Here is a 15,666-nt window from a genome sequence, read left to right as displayed (position 1 = left end):
CCAAGGCCACCCTGAAGAATGTAGTAAAACCACCAACAGAACAGATGGCCTTGTGGTTAAGGCACTGCCCTAGCACTCAGGAACTGTGGGTTTGATTCCCAGCTCTATCAGTATCCCTTTGAGCCCTTGGGTAAGTTCTTTATTCCAGCCACTCAAGTCAATAGAAATCGCTGTGAGTATCTAAGCTGTATGTGTGGAGGTCTCTGGTTGGGTGGGCCAGGGTGTAAGGTGGCCATGCAATTCTCCCTGCTCCATCTGCAGCCCCTCCATGACTGTTGTATAAGGAAGGTGTCATGGGATCTCACCCCCACTTTGAGCTTGTGGGTTCAAAGATGGGGACCCGCAGGTATTCTCCCCCCACCCTAACCCTTAGGGTAGGATTCCTTCTCGCTGCCACCAGTCAGGTTAACGTGTCTGACGCACTGCCTGTCCCCCAAGCTTCCCCTGGGGAACCCAGATTCAAACCCCTTGAATCTCTACACACAGGGAAGCAGCCCACTTCCCCCCTCCCTCTCCTGCTCTCTCTCTGCTTGGAGACAACCCTTGTCTCCACAGAGTGGCGCCTAGCTTCCTTCCCCTGAATCCACAGGTAAGGAACTTAACCAAGTCCTGAACTTAAAAGAGTTTATTAAAAGAATAAAGGAAAGAAGAGAAAAAATACACAATCTCTATGAATCCAAGATAGACATTCATAGGGTCTAATCTTATTAATCCCTGGAGAAATTTCTCCCTTTTCCTCAGTACAAACAATACAGGCAAAATTACGAATAATCAATGCAAACACACAGAATTGCAGACACAGGATTCTTATATGCAATTACCCAGTTCTTCTAATACTCACTAGCTTGAATAGAAGAATTTAGTTCAGAAGATGAGCAGACTTGATTAAACATCTGGACTGGTGTAGGTCCAGACAGCTAAGAACTCAGAACAAAGAACACAGAGACCCAAGTTCCCACTCTCTGGGATTTTCAAATTCTCTTCCCTGATTGGTCCTTTGGTCAGGTGTTTCACCAGGTCTGTGTTAACCCTTTACAGGTAGACCTTAACCCTTAACTAACTACTTATGACAGAAGGTATTGGGGGAAGGGGGGCCATAGCCCTCCTGCTTCTTGAAAGTGGCCAGGCCCTGCCCATGCACTTTTCACCAGGGCGGACCCCACCCCCTTTCCCTCTGTAATAAATGAAGGGGGGGAGGGTAGCTCCCTTTTATGAACACCCCAGCCAGCCAGCTAGCTATAAAGTCCCTCTTGGTGGCTGTTCTCTGCTTGCTTTACCTGTAAAGGGTTAACAAAGTTCCCCAGGTAAAGGAAAAGGAGTGGGCACCTGACCAAATGAGCCAATGGGAGACTAAAACCTAGAAGCTAGAAGCAATTATTTGGATAGTGAATGTTTAGTTAGACACAATCCGGTTTATTTCTTATTTTGGCTTGTGGATCTCCTCTAACCCCTGATGCTTTTGTTTGCTTGCAACCTTTAAGCTGAACCCCCAAGAAAGCTAGTTTGGGGGCTTGAGTTTTGGAATTGCTCTTTTAAAAATCTAGCAAAAGCCCAAGTTCCAGATGTATTTTCTTCCTTTTAGTTTTTTATAAAATTTACCTTTTTTAAGAACAGGACTGGATTTCTGGCGTCCTAACAGGTTTGTGCCTATGCTGTTTGATTAGCTGGTGGCAACAGCTAATTTCTTTTGTTTTCTTTCTCAGCTCTTCCTCGCGGGGATGAGGGATGAAGGGCTTGAGGGCACTCACAGGGGGGCATTCCCATGTGCTCCTTCCTGTGCTCAAGGGTTTTTTTTTGCATTTGGGTGGTGGCAGCATTGACCAAGCCAAGGTCAGAGAGAAGCTGTAACCTTTGGAGTGTAATACAAGCCTGGAGAGGCCAGTATTAATTTTTAAAATCCTTGCAGGCCCCCACCTTCTGCACTCAAAGTGCCAAAGTGGGGATAAAGCCTTGACACCCTTCTCTTCCCACCAAGGCCCCATCCCATGGCCGGGCTAATGTGGAGCCCAGTCAAGGAGCCCGGACAGTTGTAGGTCCCACGGCAAACTCTCAACCTGCCTGGGGTGTGGGGTGAGAGCAGCCCCCAGCCCGTGTTCCTGCCCCCTGGGCTCCCTGCCCAGCGCAGGGCAGGTGGAGGTGGAGTGTCTGCAACAGCTGCTCACGGCTGCCTGCATGGCTCTGTCCCTGACCCGGCTCCAGCCTTGGGCAGCTGTGGGGAGCCGCAGACCCTCCACCTTCCCTGGGTGGGGGACTCAGGAGGCAGGGACACAGGCAGGGGACTGCTTTTGGCCCCCAGGCCTAGCTCCATCTTCCAGCTTGGCCGGGGGCAGGGTCTCTGGGGGAACAGGAAAGGTTGTGGGTGAAGGGGCCTTGGGGGGAAGAGGCCTTCCCACACACTTGGGAAGGCTCTAACACTCTTGACTGGGGCCACTGAATCTGCATAATAAGCAGCTCCTGCCCTCACAGGGACCTTCTGCATTAGACCCCTTTTTAAGGAGGGAGGGTGGAGTAGTGACGTTCCAGCCCCACTGAGCCATCCAGCCCTTGCTGGAAGGTCGTTCCTGCTTCCCCCCACACTGCAGCTCCACGTACTAAGGCAGTGGACTTTTCCTCGTACACACAGGCCAGTTCACCTGTGTGTCATGTCAGGGCCTGGTTCGGCCGCTGCCCCGTGTAGGGAAGCCTGCACAAGGGCAAACGTGCCTCTAGTAGCATTTCATACACCGGGGACAGAGAGGGTTCTGACTGCAGCCACGCCCATACACAGGAAGAGATTTCAGACTTTTACCTGGCAGCTTCTCGGTGAGTTCTTCCCGGTGAGACAAGGCGAGTTTGAGCATGGTAGAAATGTCTGTCTGCAACTTTGTCACAATGTAGTCCTGCAGCAAACACATTGCACAGCACGTGAGCATGGAAGTGACCTCACAGGAACTCAATCCTAACAGTCAGCTCATCTAGGGGAGAAGGAACCAGAGTCTGCACCATCTGGTGCAGCACCAGCTAAATAGTCTGTGACGTTCTAACCACAATCAACCACTCCTGTGCAATGCCACCAACCAGTCATGCAGGTACCACCTAGGGCATCATGTGAAGATTGTGGGGCTGCACAGGTGTAATATGGGACTTGTTTGCCCTGCAGAGCTTTTATTGCTGGTTATGATGGGCAGGATGGAAAGAGCCCAGCTTGACCCTCAGATCCCAAGGGGAATTTACAGAACTGGCAGGTGGCTTGTAAACAGAGAACATTTCATCTGGAGTGACAGTACAAATGATGCTCACCATGTCATTTTTACAGTCACTTTTCAGAGTAGAACCATCTATTAAGGTTTCATCTGAGAAAGCCGAACACAGTGAACTGCATGAAACTCAATATGTCTATGCATATCTAATTATATATATCTGGGAAGTTTATAAAAATCTATATAAAACAGAACTAGGAATTGTAGAAAACTGATAAGGGAAGCAAAAGAATAAAAAGCAACATCTATGGTCAGCAGAGTTAAGGAAAATAAGAAGTTTTTACAATATATTAGGAACAAATAATCCTAATAATGGCATTCTTCATTATTGTCCATTATCAAATGGATATATGGTATTTGACTATTACTAGATGGAAAAGATAAAATTATCAATAATAATTCAGAAAAGGCAATAGTGTTCAATAAATATCAGGCAACTAGCCAAAGACTCAGAAAGTAACAGCAAAATGTTTTTTAAGTACATCATAAGCAGGAAGCCTGCAAAACAACCAGTGGGGCCACTGGATGATCGAGATGCTAAAGGAGCGCTCAAGGACGATAAGACCATTGTGAAGAAACTAAATTAATTCTTTGTATTGGTCTTCATGGCTGAGGATAGGAGGGAGATTCCCAAACCTGAGCCATTTTTTTTAGGTGACAAATCTGAGGAACTGTCCCAGACTGATAAACTAAACAGTAATAAGTCACCAGGACCAGGTGGTATCACCCAAGAGTTCTGAAGGAACTCAAATGTGAAATTGCAGAACCACTAACTGTAGTTTGTAACCTATCATTTAAATCAGCTTCTGTACCAAATGACTGGAGGATAACTAATATGACTCCAATTTTTAAAAATGGCTCCAGAGGTGATCCCAGCAATTACAGGCCAGTAAGCCTCACTTCAGTACTGGAGAAACTGGTTGAACCTACAGTAAAGAACAGCACTGTCAGACATATAGATGAACATAATTTGTTGGGGAAAGTCAACATGGTTCCCTTTTGTAAAGGGAAATCATACCTCACCAATCTACCAGAATTCTTTGAGGGGGTCAACAAGCAAGCGGACAAGGGGGATCTAGTGGATCCAGTGTACTTTCAGAAAGCCTTTGACAAGGCCTCTCACCAAAGGCTCTTAAGCAAAGTAAACAGTCTTGGGATAAGAGGGAAGGTCTTCTCATGGACTGTTAACTAGTTAAAAGATAGGAAAACAAAGGGTAGGAATAAATGGTCAGTTTTCAGAATGGAGGGAGGTAAATAGTAGTGTTCCCCAGGGGTTTGTTCTTGGACCAGTCCTATTCAACGTATTCATAAATGATCTGGAAAAAGGCGTAAACAGTGAGGTGGCAAAATTTGCAGATGATACAAAGCTACTCAAGATTGCAGTCTGCTTAGGACTTAACTAAGAGCTACAAAGGGATCTCACAAAACTGGGTGACTGGGCAACAAAATGGCAGATGAAATTCAATGTTGATAAATGCAAAGTAGTGCACGTTGGACTACATAATTCCAACTAGACATATAAATAATGTAGTCTAAATTAGCTGTTACCACTCAAGAAAGATCTTGGAGTCACTGTGGATAGTCTTCTGAATTCATCCACTCAATGTGCAGCAGCACTCAAAAAAGTGAACAGAATGTTGGGAATCATTATGAAAGGGATAGATAATATCACAGAAAATACCATATTGCCTCTACATAAATCCATGGTATGCCCACATAGAATCATAAAATCATAGACTTTAAGGTCAGAAGGGACCATTACAGGGCTGGCGCTTCCATTTAGGCGACCTAGGCAGTCGCCTAGGGCGCCAGGATTTGGGGGGGGCGGCATTTTGCCGGGAGGGCGGCAGGCGGCTCCGGTAGACCTCCCGCAGGCGTGTCTGCGGAGGGTCCATTGGTCCCACGGCTCCGGTGGAGCATCCACAGCCGCGGGACCGGCAGGGAAATGGGTAGAGACGGTCCTGCGCCTAGGGCGCCGCCCCTGGACCATTATGATCATCTAGTCTGACCTCCTGCACAACGCAGGCCACAGAATCTCACCCACCCACTCGTGTATCAAACCTGTGTCTGAGCCATTGAAGTCCTCAAATCATGTTTTCAAGACTTCAAGGTGCAGAGAATCTTCCAGCAAGTGACCCATGCCCCACACTGCAGAGGAAGGTGAAATCCCCCCCAGGGCTTCTGCCAATCTGCCCTGGAGGAAAATTCCTTCCCGACCCCAAATATGGCGATCAGTTAAACCCTGAGCATGTGGACAAGACTCACCAGCCAGCACCCAGGAAAGAATTCCCTGTAGTAACTCAGATCCCACCCATCTAACATCCCATCATAGACCATTGGCCATATTTACCACTAATAGTCAAAGACCAATTAATTGCCAAAATTAGGTTATCCCATTATATCATCCCCTCCATAAACTTATCAAGCTCAGGGCCTGGCTACACTTGCAGATGTAGAGAGCTGTGAGTTAAATCAGCCTTCGGAGAGTGCAGTAGGGAAAGCGCTGCAGTCTGTCCACACTGACAGCTGCAAGCGCACTGGCGTGGCCACATTTGCAGCACTTGCAGTGGCATTGGGAGCAGTGCATTATGGGCAGCTATCCCGGCATGCAAGTGGCTGCAACGTGCTTTTCAAATGGGGGGGGGGAATGGAGTGTGACAGGGAGTGTGTTGTGTGTATGTGGGGGGAGAGAGGTGGGGTTTTGGGGGGCTGAGAGCATGTCAGCGTGCTTCCCCCCGCCTCTCTCTCACACACACAGTATTCCACACTAATGGTTTCTTTGTCTCAGTGCGGATAAGAAGCCGTCTTGAATTCTGAGTGCAGATGTGGTCGCTCCATCTCAAAAAATATATATTGGACTTGGAAAAGGTTCAGAAACGGGCAACAAAAATGATTAGGGTATGGAATGGCTGCCATATGAGGAGGGATTAATAACACTGGGACTTTTCAGCTTGGAAAAGAGACGACTAAGGAGGGATATGATAGAGGTCTATAAAATCATGACTGGTGTGGAGAAAGTAAATAAGGAAGTGATATTTACTCCTTCTCATAATAAAAGAACTAGGGGCCACCAAATGAAATTAATAGGCAGCAACTTTAAAAACAAAAAAAGGAGGTATTTTTTTCACACAATGCACAGTCAACCTGTGGAACTCGTTGCCAGAGGATGCTGTGAAGGCAAAGACATTAAGAGGGTTCAAAAAAGAACTAGATAAATTCTTGGACGATAGATCCATCAATGGCTATTAGCCAGGATGGGCAGAGATGGTGTCCTTCGCCTCTGTTTGCAAGAGGCTGGGAGTGGGGTGACAGGGGATGGATCACTGGATGATTGCCTGGTCTGTTCATTCCCTCTGAAGCACCTGGCATTGGCCACTGTTGGAAGACAGGACACTTGGCTAGATGGACCTTTGTTCTGACCCAGTGTGGCCGTTCTTATATTTCTGTTCTGTATTTAGGGAAAAACTCATGATCTGCTCATTGTGACGGGATCCCCAGGGTACAAGCTGGAACTATGTGACTGCTGTGCTACCTTAGCTGTCCAGACTGGGCTCTCTCACACAATGTTATGCCAGCGACCAGCAGCCAACCCCTCCAGGCACTGGGATCACTCAGCTATCAGGAGGTAAAGACCCATGCCCAGCTAAATTGCATGAAGACTCTCCAAGCCACTCATGAATACACAGAGAGAAGCACCAGTCCATCGCCCCAGCCCACAGCCTTGCACCTCAGAAATGTATCATCTTATACTGCTCAAGGCTTCCTCGGCCAGTGCAATTACTTTAATTAGTTCGCCACTCCGACAAAATGGCAGTGGACATATAACAGCCCTTGTTAATCTGAGCTGAGATTCCCTAAGCACTTCAACCAAAAACACACAGTTTAGGTAAAATATAAAACACATTTATTAACTACAGAAAGATAGATTTTAAGTGATTATAAGTAGCAGGAAGAGAAATCAAAGTTGGTTACCTAAGAAATAAAAATAGAAACGCAGTCTAAACTTAAACTGTCTAAGTAAGATTTGATTCAAACCATCTCTCACCCCAACAAACGTTACATGTAGCTTACAGCTCCTCAATATGCAGACTAGACTCCCTTCCAGCCTGGGACCAACCTCCCCAGGTCAAAGTCTTTGTCTTTCAGACAAAGGTGTTGAGATGGGGAGGGGGAGAGAGGTGGTGATGTCACTGTCCTTCTTTTATAGTTTCTTCCAGCAGCGAGAAAGATCCTTGCTGTGCCATGGGGTCAGGCAGCCCCCATTGGACAGGTAGTTGCCCATTGCGTACGTGCTCTCTCTGAGAAGTCTCTCGGAGAGTGGATTCCCTTTAATGGGCCATCAGCACATGTCTGGCTGGTCCTTTGTTGCCACTGAAAGGCTGGCTGTGGGCGTCTCCCAACCTCACAACATATTCAGTAACACATACAGCAATACTTCATAACTTCACATACAATGATAGCACATGCGATTCAACAGGACATTAAGGATCAAAAGATGAAGACATTTAAAATGATACCTCACGAGGCAGGCTTTGTACAAAACATATCAATCACATGACAGTAATGAATATGGGGGTTCCAGGGTACTACTTTGAGGTACAGAGTGTCACACTCATATCATACAATGATGATAACACTCTTTCCATGCCACTAGTATCTCGGGACAATGTTAAACAGCAGCTTCTAAAATTAGACATTTATAAATCAGCAGGTCTAGATAACTTGCATCCAAAAGTATAAAAAGAGCTGGCCGAGGAACAATTAGTGTCAATTTTCAATGAGTCTTGGAACACTGGGGAAGTTCCAGAAGATTGGAAGAAAGCTAATGTTGTGCCAATATTAAAAAGGTTAAGCAGGATGATCTGGGTAATTATAGGTCTGTCAGTCTGACATCGATCCTCGGCAAGATAATGGAGTGGCTAATACAATCAACCCATGGGTGTCAAACAATTACAACCCTTATTTTATAAGGACCACATCTTGAAATAATTTTTTTTCCCTAAACCCCTTCTGCTGGGTTCCAAACAACCCCCAAAACGTGCTAATCTCATAATCAGAAGCAAAGTCCCCATGGACTAGAACATACCAATTCAAAGCAGCACCAGATCCTGCCAGAACAGTCGCAAAATCTGCAGACATATCTCCAGTGTTATGATGATCAATCCCCCCGCCCCCCAGCACACTTTTCAAGATCCAGGGGTCCTACACATGCCTATCACAACATATGATGTACCTCATCCAGTGCATCAAATGCCCCAACAACCACCATGTGGGTGAAGCCAGATAATCACTACACCCTTCAATGAACTCACTCAGAAAAATGATGAGAGACAAAAACACCCTATCACCAGTGGGGGAACACTTTTCACTAAGCCATCACTCCATATCTGAGAGTCCTGTGGCACCTTTAAGACTAACAGATGTATGGGAGCATAAGCTTTCATGGGTGAATACCCACTTTGTCAGACGTACCCATGAAAGCTTATGCTCCAATACATGTTAGGCTTAAAGGTACCACAGGACTCTCTGTTGCTTTTTACAGATCCACACTAACACGGCTACCCCTCTGATACTTGAGTCCATATCTGATCTCTCAGTCCTCTCCCTCAAAGACAACCTGCACAACACACTCAAAAGACAAGTCTGGGACCTTAAATACATAACTCTGTCAGACACCAAAAGTCAGAGACACTGGATTTACGGTTTATTGCAACAATCTGTAACCTACTAACCCTCTTTTGTCCTATGACTGCAGAGGTGTTAGCTGCCCACTTCATTTAAAGTGGTGCCCCATGTTAAACCCTTAGGCTTAACCATCAATATCACCTTGTATTTATTTGTGATGCACTAGTTACCTTTTCTAGACCTGAAGTAGAGCTCTGTGAAGCTTGAAAGCTTGTCTCTCTCACCAACAGAAGCTCGTCCAATAGAACATATTACCTCACCCACCTTGTCTATATCAGGGGACAACATTTACAATGTCACCAGATCTGTTTGCATCTCACAGTTGCTTCTTGTAATATCTAGGCAGTAGCTATGCTCAGTACAATTCACAGAGGCAGATAGGGCTGGTTCAACAAGCCTTCACACTCACTGTGGGCCCCAACAGTTTGCATGTGTAAAAATAAAGAGCAGCATCAAACTGCTTGTTTGCATCTTCCAGTGTCCTGCAAATACTTGGAATCACCTACAAACAGACGTGCTCACAGTTACCATGGGCACAGAGCTTTAACGGGCTTGTGGAAAGTGTTCATTACACTGACCCAGGTGTTAAAAAACTGCTTGTTGTTCTATACAAAGAAGTCTGAGTTGCTAGAGCATACACCTACCGTCAGGGTTCCCTCCCCACTCTGAACTGTGGGGTACAGATGTGGGGACCCACATGAAAGATCCCATAAGCTTATTTCTACCAGCTTAGGTTAAAAACTTTCCCAACACACAAATTCCACCTTGTCCTTGAACAGTACGCTGCCACCACCAAGCGAAAAGAACAGGAGTACTTGTGGCACCTTAGAGACTAACAAATTTATTTCAGCATAAGCTTTTGTGGGCTACAGCCCACTTCTTCAGATGCATCCGAAAAAGTAGGCTGTAGCCCACAAAAGCTTATGCTGAAATAAATTTGTTAGTCTCTAAGGTGCCACAACTACTCCTGTTCTTTTTGCGGATACAGACTAACACGGCTGCTACTCTGAAACCATCAAGTGAGTTAGACAAAGATTCAGGAAAAGGACCACTTGGAGTTCTGGTTTCCCCAAAATATCCCCCCAAACCCTTCACCCCCTTTCCTGGGGAGGCTTGAGAATAATATACCAACCAGATAGGTAACAAGGTGAGCCGAGACTAAACCTTTGGGACACTAAAACCCAATCAGATTCTTGCATCCGACGAAGTGGGTATTCACCCACGAAAGCTCATGCTCCAAAACGTCTGTTAGTCTATAAGGTGCCACAGGATCCTTTGCTGCTTTTTAAAAAAAACAGACTTTATTATAAAGAAAGAAAAAGTAAAAGCAGCACCTTTGTAAAATCAAGATGGAAGATAACTTTGCAGGGCAATCAGATTCAAAACACAGAGGATTTCCCCTCCAGGTAAAACTTTAAGGTTACAAAAACAGGGATAAATGTCCCTCTTAGCACAGGGAAAATTCACAAGCTAAAACAAAAGATAATCTAACACATTTCTTTGGTATTACTTACTATTTCTGCAATACTAGATGCTTAGTCCACATATGGTTTAGGGAGATGTATTTACCCTGCCTGGTTCCTTTGCTGACTCCCAGAGAACAAAACAAAGACACAAACAAAAACCTTCCCCTACAGATTTGAAAGTACCTTCTCCCCTTATTGGTCCTTTTGGTCAGGTGCCAAACAGGTTATCTGAGCTTCTTAACCCTTTACAGGTAAAAGAGGAATTAACCCTTTACAGGGTAAAGTGGGATTTTATGCTACCCTTAACTGTATGTTTATGACACCTGTCAGGAAAATGGTGCAGTCACTACTCTTTCTTGCTACACCTTCGAGTTCCATGCAGTTCACTCTAGAGAGATCATTTACACTCTGATCACCTGCTGTCTCTTGTCTTATACTTGGATTGTAAGCTCTCTGGGGCAGGGTCTGTCCTTTGGTTCTGTGTTTATACAGAGCCCAACACAGTGGGGTCTGGCCATGACCAGTGCTCCTTAGCGCTATGGTAACACAAATAATAAATATCAATGATTCTGCAAACACGCTCACACTTACTTTAAAACCCACTTGTGGTTCCACTGGAGTCAATGGTCCTGTTCAATTAGGCACATGTGTGTTTGCAAGATCAGACCTTTAAAGGATGCCTTGCAAATCCAGACAGCACCACCCAAACCCCAAAATGCAGCCCCACAGAGCAGGGGGAGCATCCCTCACCTTCAGTTCCTGGAGCCTCGACTTCATCTCCTCCTTTGCCTTCTCAAACATTCCATCCTCTGCCTTTTTCTTAATGTTCTCCTTGAGGATATTTTGCATCCTCTGGCAGGATCGCGGCCCCTGGATCTTAGCCGCCTCTGTTGGAAAGATGGGAACAGTCACAGCTCTAGACAAGACTGGGAAGGATTTGGGGCAGGGAGGGTGGCAGGTACTGGGTTTAGGTGAAGAAAAGAACGGCAGCCAATAGCAGTGACGGCACCACTCGAAGGGACATCTAGCTGCTTCTTCTAGTGACAGTGACCTTAGTGCTGGAGAAAGGAGCCATCCTGGCTGCCCCAGAGAATGACATTCCCTCATATTCCTCAATGCAAATGACCCCTCCATGTCCACACGTGTCCCAGCCCAGAGTGGGAGGGACCTCACTGCCTCAGGGCCTCACAACAAAGGACAGTAACTACAGGGGGGTGAGTGATTGCTGGACCCAGACTAAGAAAGAGCCTAGTCTGTGAAAGAAGCTTATTGGAACATCTCTGAGGATGAGATTTACCTGCATTTAGTTTCTTACTGTATTAGGCTTAGACTTGCGTGTTTTATTTTATCTTGCTTGGTAACTTACTTCGTTCTGTGTTATTTCTTGGAACCACTTAAATCCTACTTTTTATATTTAATACAATTGCTTTTTACTTATTAGTTAACCGTGAGCAAGCAATTAACTCCCGGGGGAGCAAACAGCTGTGCATCTCTCTCTATCAGTGTTATAGAAGCGAGCAATTAATGAGTTTACCCTGTATAAGATTTATACAGAGTAAAACGGATTTATTTGGGGTTTGGATCCCACTGGGAACTGGGTATCTGGGTGTTGGAGACAGGAGCACTTCTCAAGCTGTTTTCAGTTAAGTCTGCAGCTTTTGGGGGACGTGGTTCAGACCTGGGTCTGTGTTTGTAGAAGGCTAGCATGTGTGGCACAACCAGGCAGGGCACTGAAGTCCCAAGATGGCAGGGAAAATGGGCTGAGAGGTAGTCCCAGCACATCAGGGGGCAGTTCCCAAGGGGGTTTCTGTGATCCAACCCGTCACACGGCACTTGTACATGTCCACAATAGTCTGAACGTATACCTCTAGCAGATTGCGTGTCCACAGGCATCACCCCTAAGGACACTGTCAGAAGCCTTCTCTAAGTCTACTAACACAAAATGCAACTCCTTTTGTTTTGCCCTGTACTTCTCTGTCAGTATTTGGGCTGCAGACACTGTGTTGATCGTTGACCTTCCTGGCACAAACCTAGATTAGTTGTCACTTACTTGATGCTCCAGTTCCTCACAAAGTCTTTTCTCGATAATTTTTTCCAGTCATCTCATCATGTGACTCGTTTATTTGATGGGTCAGTGTGTCGGTGCAAGGGTGCCCCCTCTGGCACCTGAGTTCACTCAGCCTGGCAAGGCTGTTAGTCTATTCCTGGTGCCCAGAAATCTGAAAACTCTCTCTGCCCTTAAGTTCACCAGGGGGTTGGTAGAGGAACCGAGGCCGGCTCACTCCACTGGGTTCCAGCTCAGGGCCTCAAGCTAGATAAACTGGATCAGCGTTCGTCGACTCCGGCTGTGCCCTGAGCTCCTTCCTGCCTTCCCTCGGGTTTCTGCAGGCTCTTCAGCCTGGTGCTCTGGTCGTCTCTTTCTAGGGTGTTGTCCCTGGTGGCTCTTCACCAGCCAGCCAGCAGGAGTTCCCTTCTCCGCCTGCTCACTCCTCTGGCAGGTGCCACACCCCTCTGCTTCTCGGCCCTTTGATACTCCCAGCTGCGGTGAGACTGCCCATCAGCAGTGCCTGTGCTAAACCTTTGGTTGCTGGGCCAGCATGGGATAGAAACATCCCATGACCGTCAGTAATTACGACGTGCTTCCACATTTCCTTTATGCTTGAAGATAGAGACCAATGTGCTCACCCTTCATCATGCATTTTTCCAGTTTGGAGGATAAAGTTAAAGGTCATCATCATCATCATCACCACTCCCTCATGGCCTGATGCCCTAGAACAAACTGACACCACAAAACGCAGGGTCACCCAGCAGAAGGGTCCTACCTTCATAGTAAGGCTTTAGGTCACTCTGGATGGACAGCGGAAGGGACTGGTAGACAGCCATCTTCTTCTTAACGATCTCTCTTTCTATTGTCCTCAGGATGATGTTTGTCTGTGTGAATCAATTTAAAGCATTTGCCATTATCTTTTCAATCCCTCATTTGTAAAAACGATCTAAATAATGATTTGGAATAGGACACCTGATCAGGGATTCAGGGGTGTGTTTGTGTGTGGTTTGATTATTGGTTAGACCCAGTATCAAGGTGGAATACGCAGGTGTGGGATTCTTAAGGCCAGAGTTTTAGATACAAATATGTGACTTCAAACAGCCTGTGAGTTCCACAAACCTTTTCCCAGCTTAAAGGCTAAAGAGCACCTGGTGCCTTCTAACTAACTTCATTGCTCCTGTGCCTTAAGGGTGTCTGAAGATTCCCTGGTTGGAGGTGCAGACTGAGTCTCTGATGGGACTTCCACCTCTACGACCTAGTCCAGTCCACAGTGTCCAACATATGCTCTGGTGGCTCCAGCTGATTATAATCACCAGCCAGTTAAGGGGGCAGGTTCTCTTGTTAGCTACGAGGATGAGAACCCCATCTGGTATGTCCTTTGGGATTCCCAGGTGCTTTCCAATGGTAGAAAGCAGTTGGGGTACTTGCCATAGGAATTCACAAGAGCCCAGACTTAACCACAGCAGCAGCCTAGCAGTGCTATGGCAGAACTGGTGCAGAGCGGAGTGTAACTATCCTGGACCTTGGACCTTTGTTCTCGCTAAGCTGCATGGTTGGGCAGCTGCCAAGGAGAGATTCAAGTGCCGCAGAGCCGTGCACATCCGGCAGCGTGTGTTCAGGTGCCCCTCCCCATGCTGCTCTGCAGCCACGTTGCTCTTGCAGCTGCTCCCGTGACCCCTCCTGCTGGCTGTGCAGAGAGGGCAGGGGGAGGGAGGTGCTGATGTCAGGATGTCCCTCTCCCCCCACCCGCCTCTGTACGCCATCTCCACAGAGCAGGGGACAGCCTGGCTCAGGACTCTGAGCTGGAGAGAGCTGCTGCCGTCTGGCATGTCTCAGAAACTTCCCCAGAAGCCAACCAACACACACACACACACACACACACACACACACACACACACACACACACACACACACACACACACAGAGTCTCTGTCTCTTCCACACTCACCTCCCAACACATACTTGTATTATTGTTGTTGTTACTTCTTGATACTCCTTGCAATGCACATATGTTCTGTGTACTTTTATTCTTTCAAAGTGTGTTATTTGTGTTTTTTGACTGGTCTCTGCATTTCAGAACTTTTATTTCTCTTACACTTAAATTTAATTCTTTGAGTAGTGAGTTCTAAAATGCCTAACCTGTCCTGGCTGGAGTAATTATCCCTATCGTAACTTTAAAAATATATTATATCTAGGTTTTTTGTGTCTACTGCTGGCGCACATCCCTCGGTGCACATAACAAAATTCATTCTGCCCATGAATGGAAAAAATGAGAGGGAACATTGCCTTGGACCAGGATCATTTTCAATCCTTGCTATTTATTTCAAGCCTGAGCAGGTTTCGCTGGTGTGCACAGAGATTCGATGTCTGATTATCTTACACACTGGGGGTTGGTCCTTGGCCCTCCCTTTGGGCTGACCTCACTGGATGCACCCATCCGGCACAGGAGGCATGTTAATGGGGGGGACGGGGCTTGGAGCACATTGCCTTGGGCTTTGACCATCTTTGCCAGTCAGGATGGTCCCTAGGGGAACCATTACCAGTGTCGTTTAGGCCTTTAGGATGCTCTAAGTTACATCAGGGCCAAACCAGTCCTGGAGTGAAGGCGATTTCCCCCTCCCGGGGTCCTGTTCTAAACACAGCTCTGCCGCACCTGAGAGTCTGGCCCTGGGTGGGTGCCAGGTAGTAAATGCTAAACCCTGTGTGTTGACCACAGCCTACAGCTGTTCATGTCTCTTACCAGTGGGTCAGAAGGCAGAGTTCATCACAGACCCGATCCTGCACTCCCTGAGAGTCCCCATCACCCATTGTTACTCTCCCATGGTTATCCCCATCCTGCAGCCCTCCTCGGCCCTGCCAAGCGGAGAGGCAGGATAGCCGGACGACTCTCACCTCAGAAGTTCTGTCTGGCAGGGCCGAGCACTCACTCTTCTCTTAACCTCAACTTACTTCCTCAGTGAAGAAGTTGAGCTTGCAGTGGTCACTGGTCACTGGGCTCTTCTTCACAACCTCGCCGATTTTCTCCTGCACCGAGTCTTTGAACATATCAAGGCAGGGTTTCAGCGAGGCTCTGGTTCCCTTTTGGATCCTAGTTGGATAATAAATTATAAATCATTAAAAAGACAAATGGGCTCAATCCCCCCTTACTCGACACAGCGGAGTGGGGAGGTAGGAGGAGAAACAAAGGTGGCTCTAAGCCATCTGTATCCCTCACCTCCAATCCCACAGC

The 15,666-nt window shown here is 46.8% G+C and overlaps 1 protein-coding gene across 1 annotated transcript in view; it reads right to left on the bottom strand.

Moving 5' to 3' along the window:
• Positions 1 to 15,666, bottom strand: part of LOC120393489 (nuclear GTPase SLIP-GC-like) — a 57,850-nt gene that overhangs the window by 910 nt on the left and 41,274 nt on the right. The window contains exons 14-17 of the mRNA XM_039518079.1: positions 15,387 to 15,525; positions 13,213 to 13,321; positions 11,141 to 11,277; positions 2,789 to 2,879 (exon numbers count right to left, since the gene is read on the bottom strand). Of these exons, the coding sequence (XP_039374013.1) occupies positions 2,789 to 2,879; positions 11,141 to 11,277; positions 13,213 to 13,321; positions 15,387 to 15,525 (476 nt within the window). The remainder of the gene's footprint in view (positions 1 to 2,788; positions 2,880 to 11,140; positions 11,278 to 13,212; positions 13,322 to 15,386; positions 15,526 to 15,666) is intronic.

The sequence above is a fragment of the Mauremys reevesii genome, unplaced genomic scaffold (genome assembly GCF_016161935.1).
Source record: "Mauremys reevesii isolate NIE-2019 unplaced genomic scaffold, ASM1616193v1 Contig20, whole genome shotgun sequence".
NCBI lineage: Eukaryota > Metazoa > Chordata > Testudines > Geoemydidae > Mauremys > Mauremys reevesii.
Note: the sequence above shows the minus strand (reverse complement) of the source record. Positions and strands in the feature narration are given on the sequence as shown.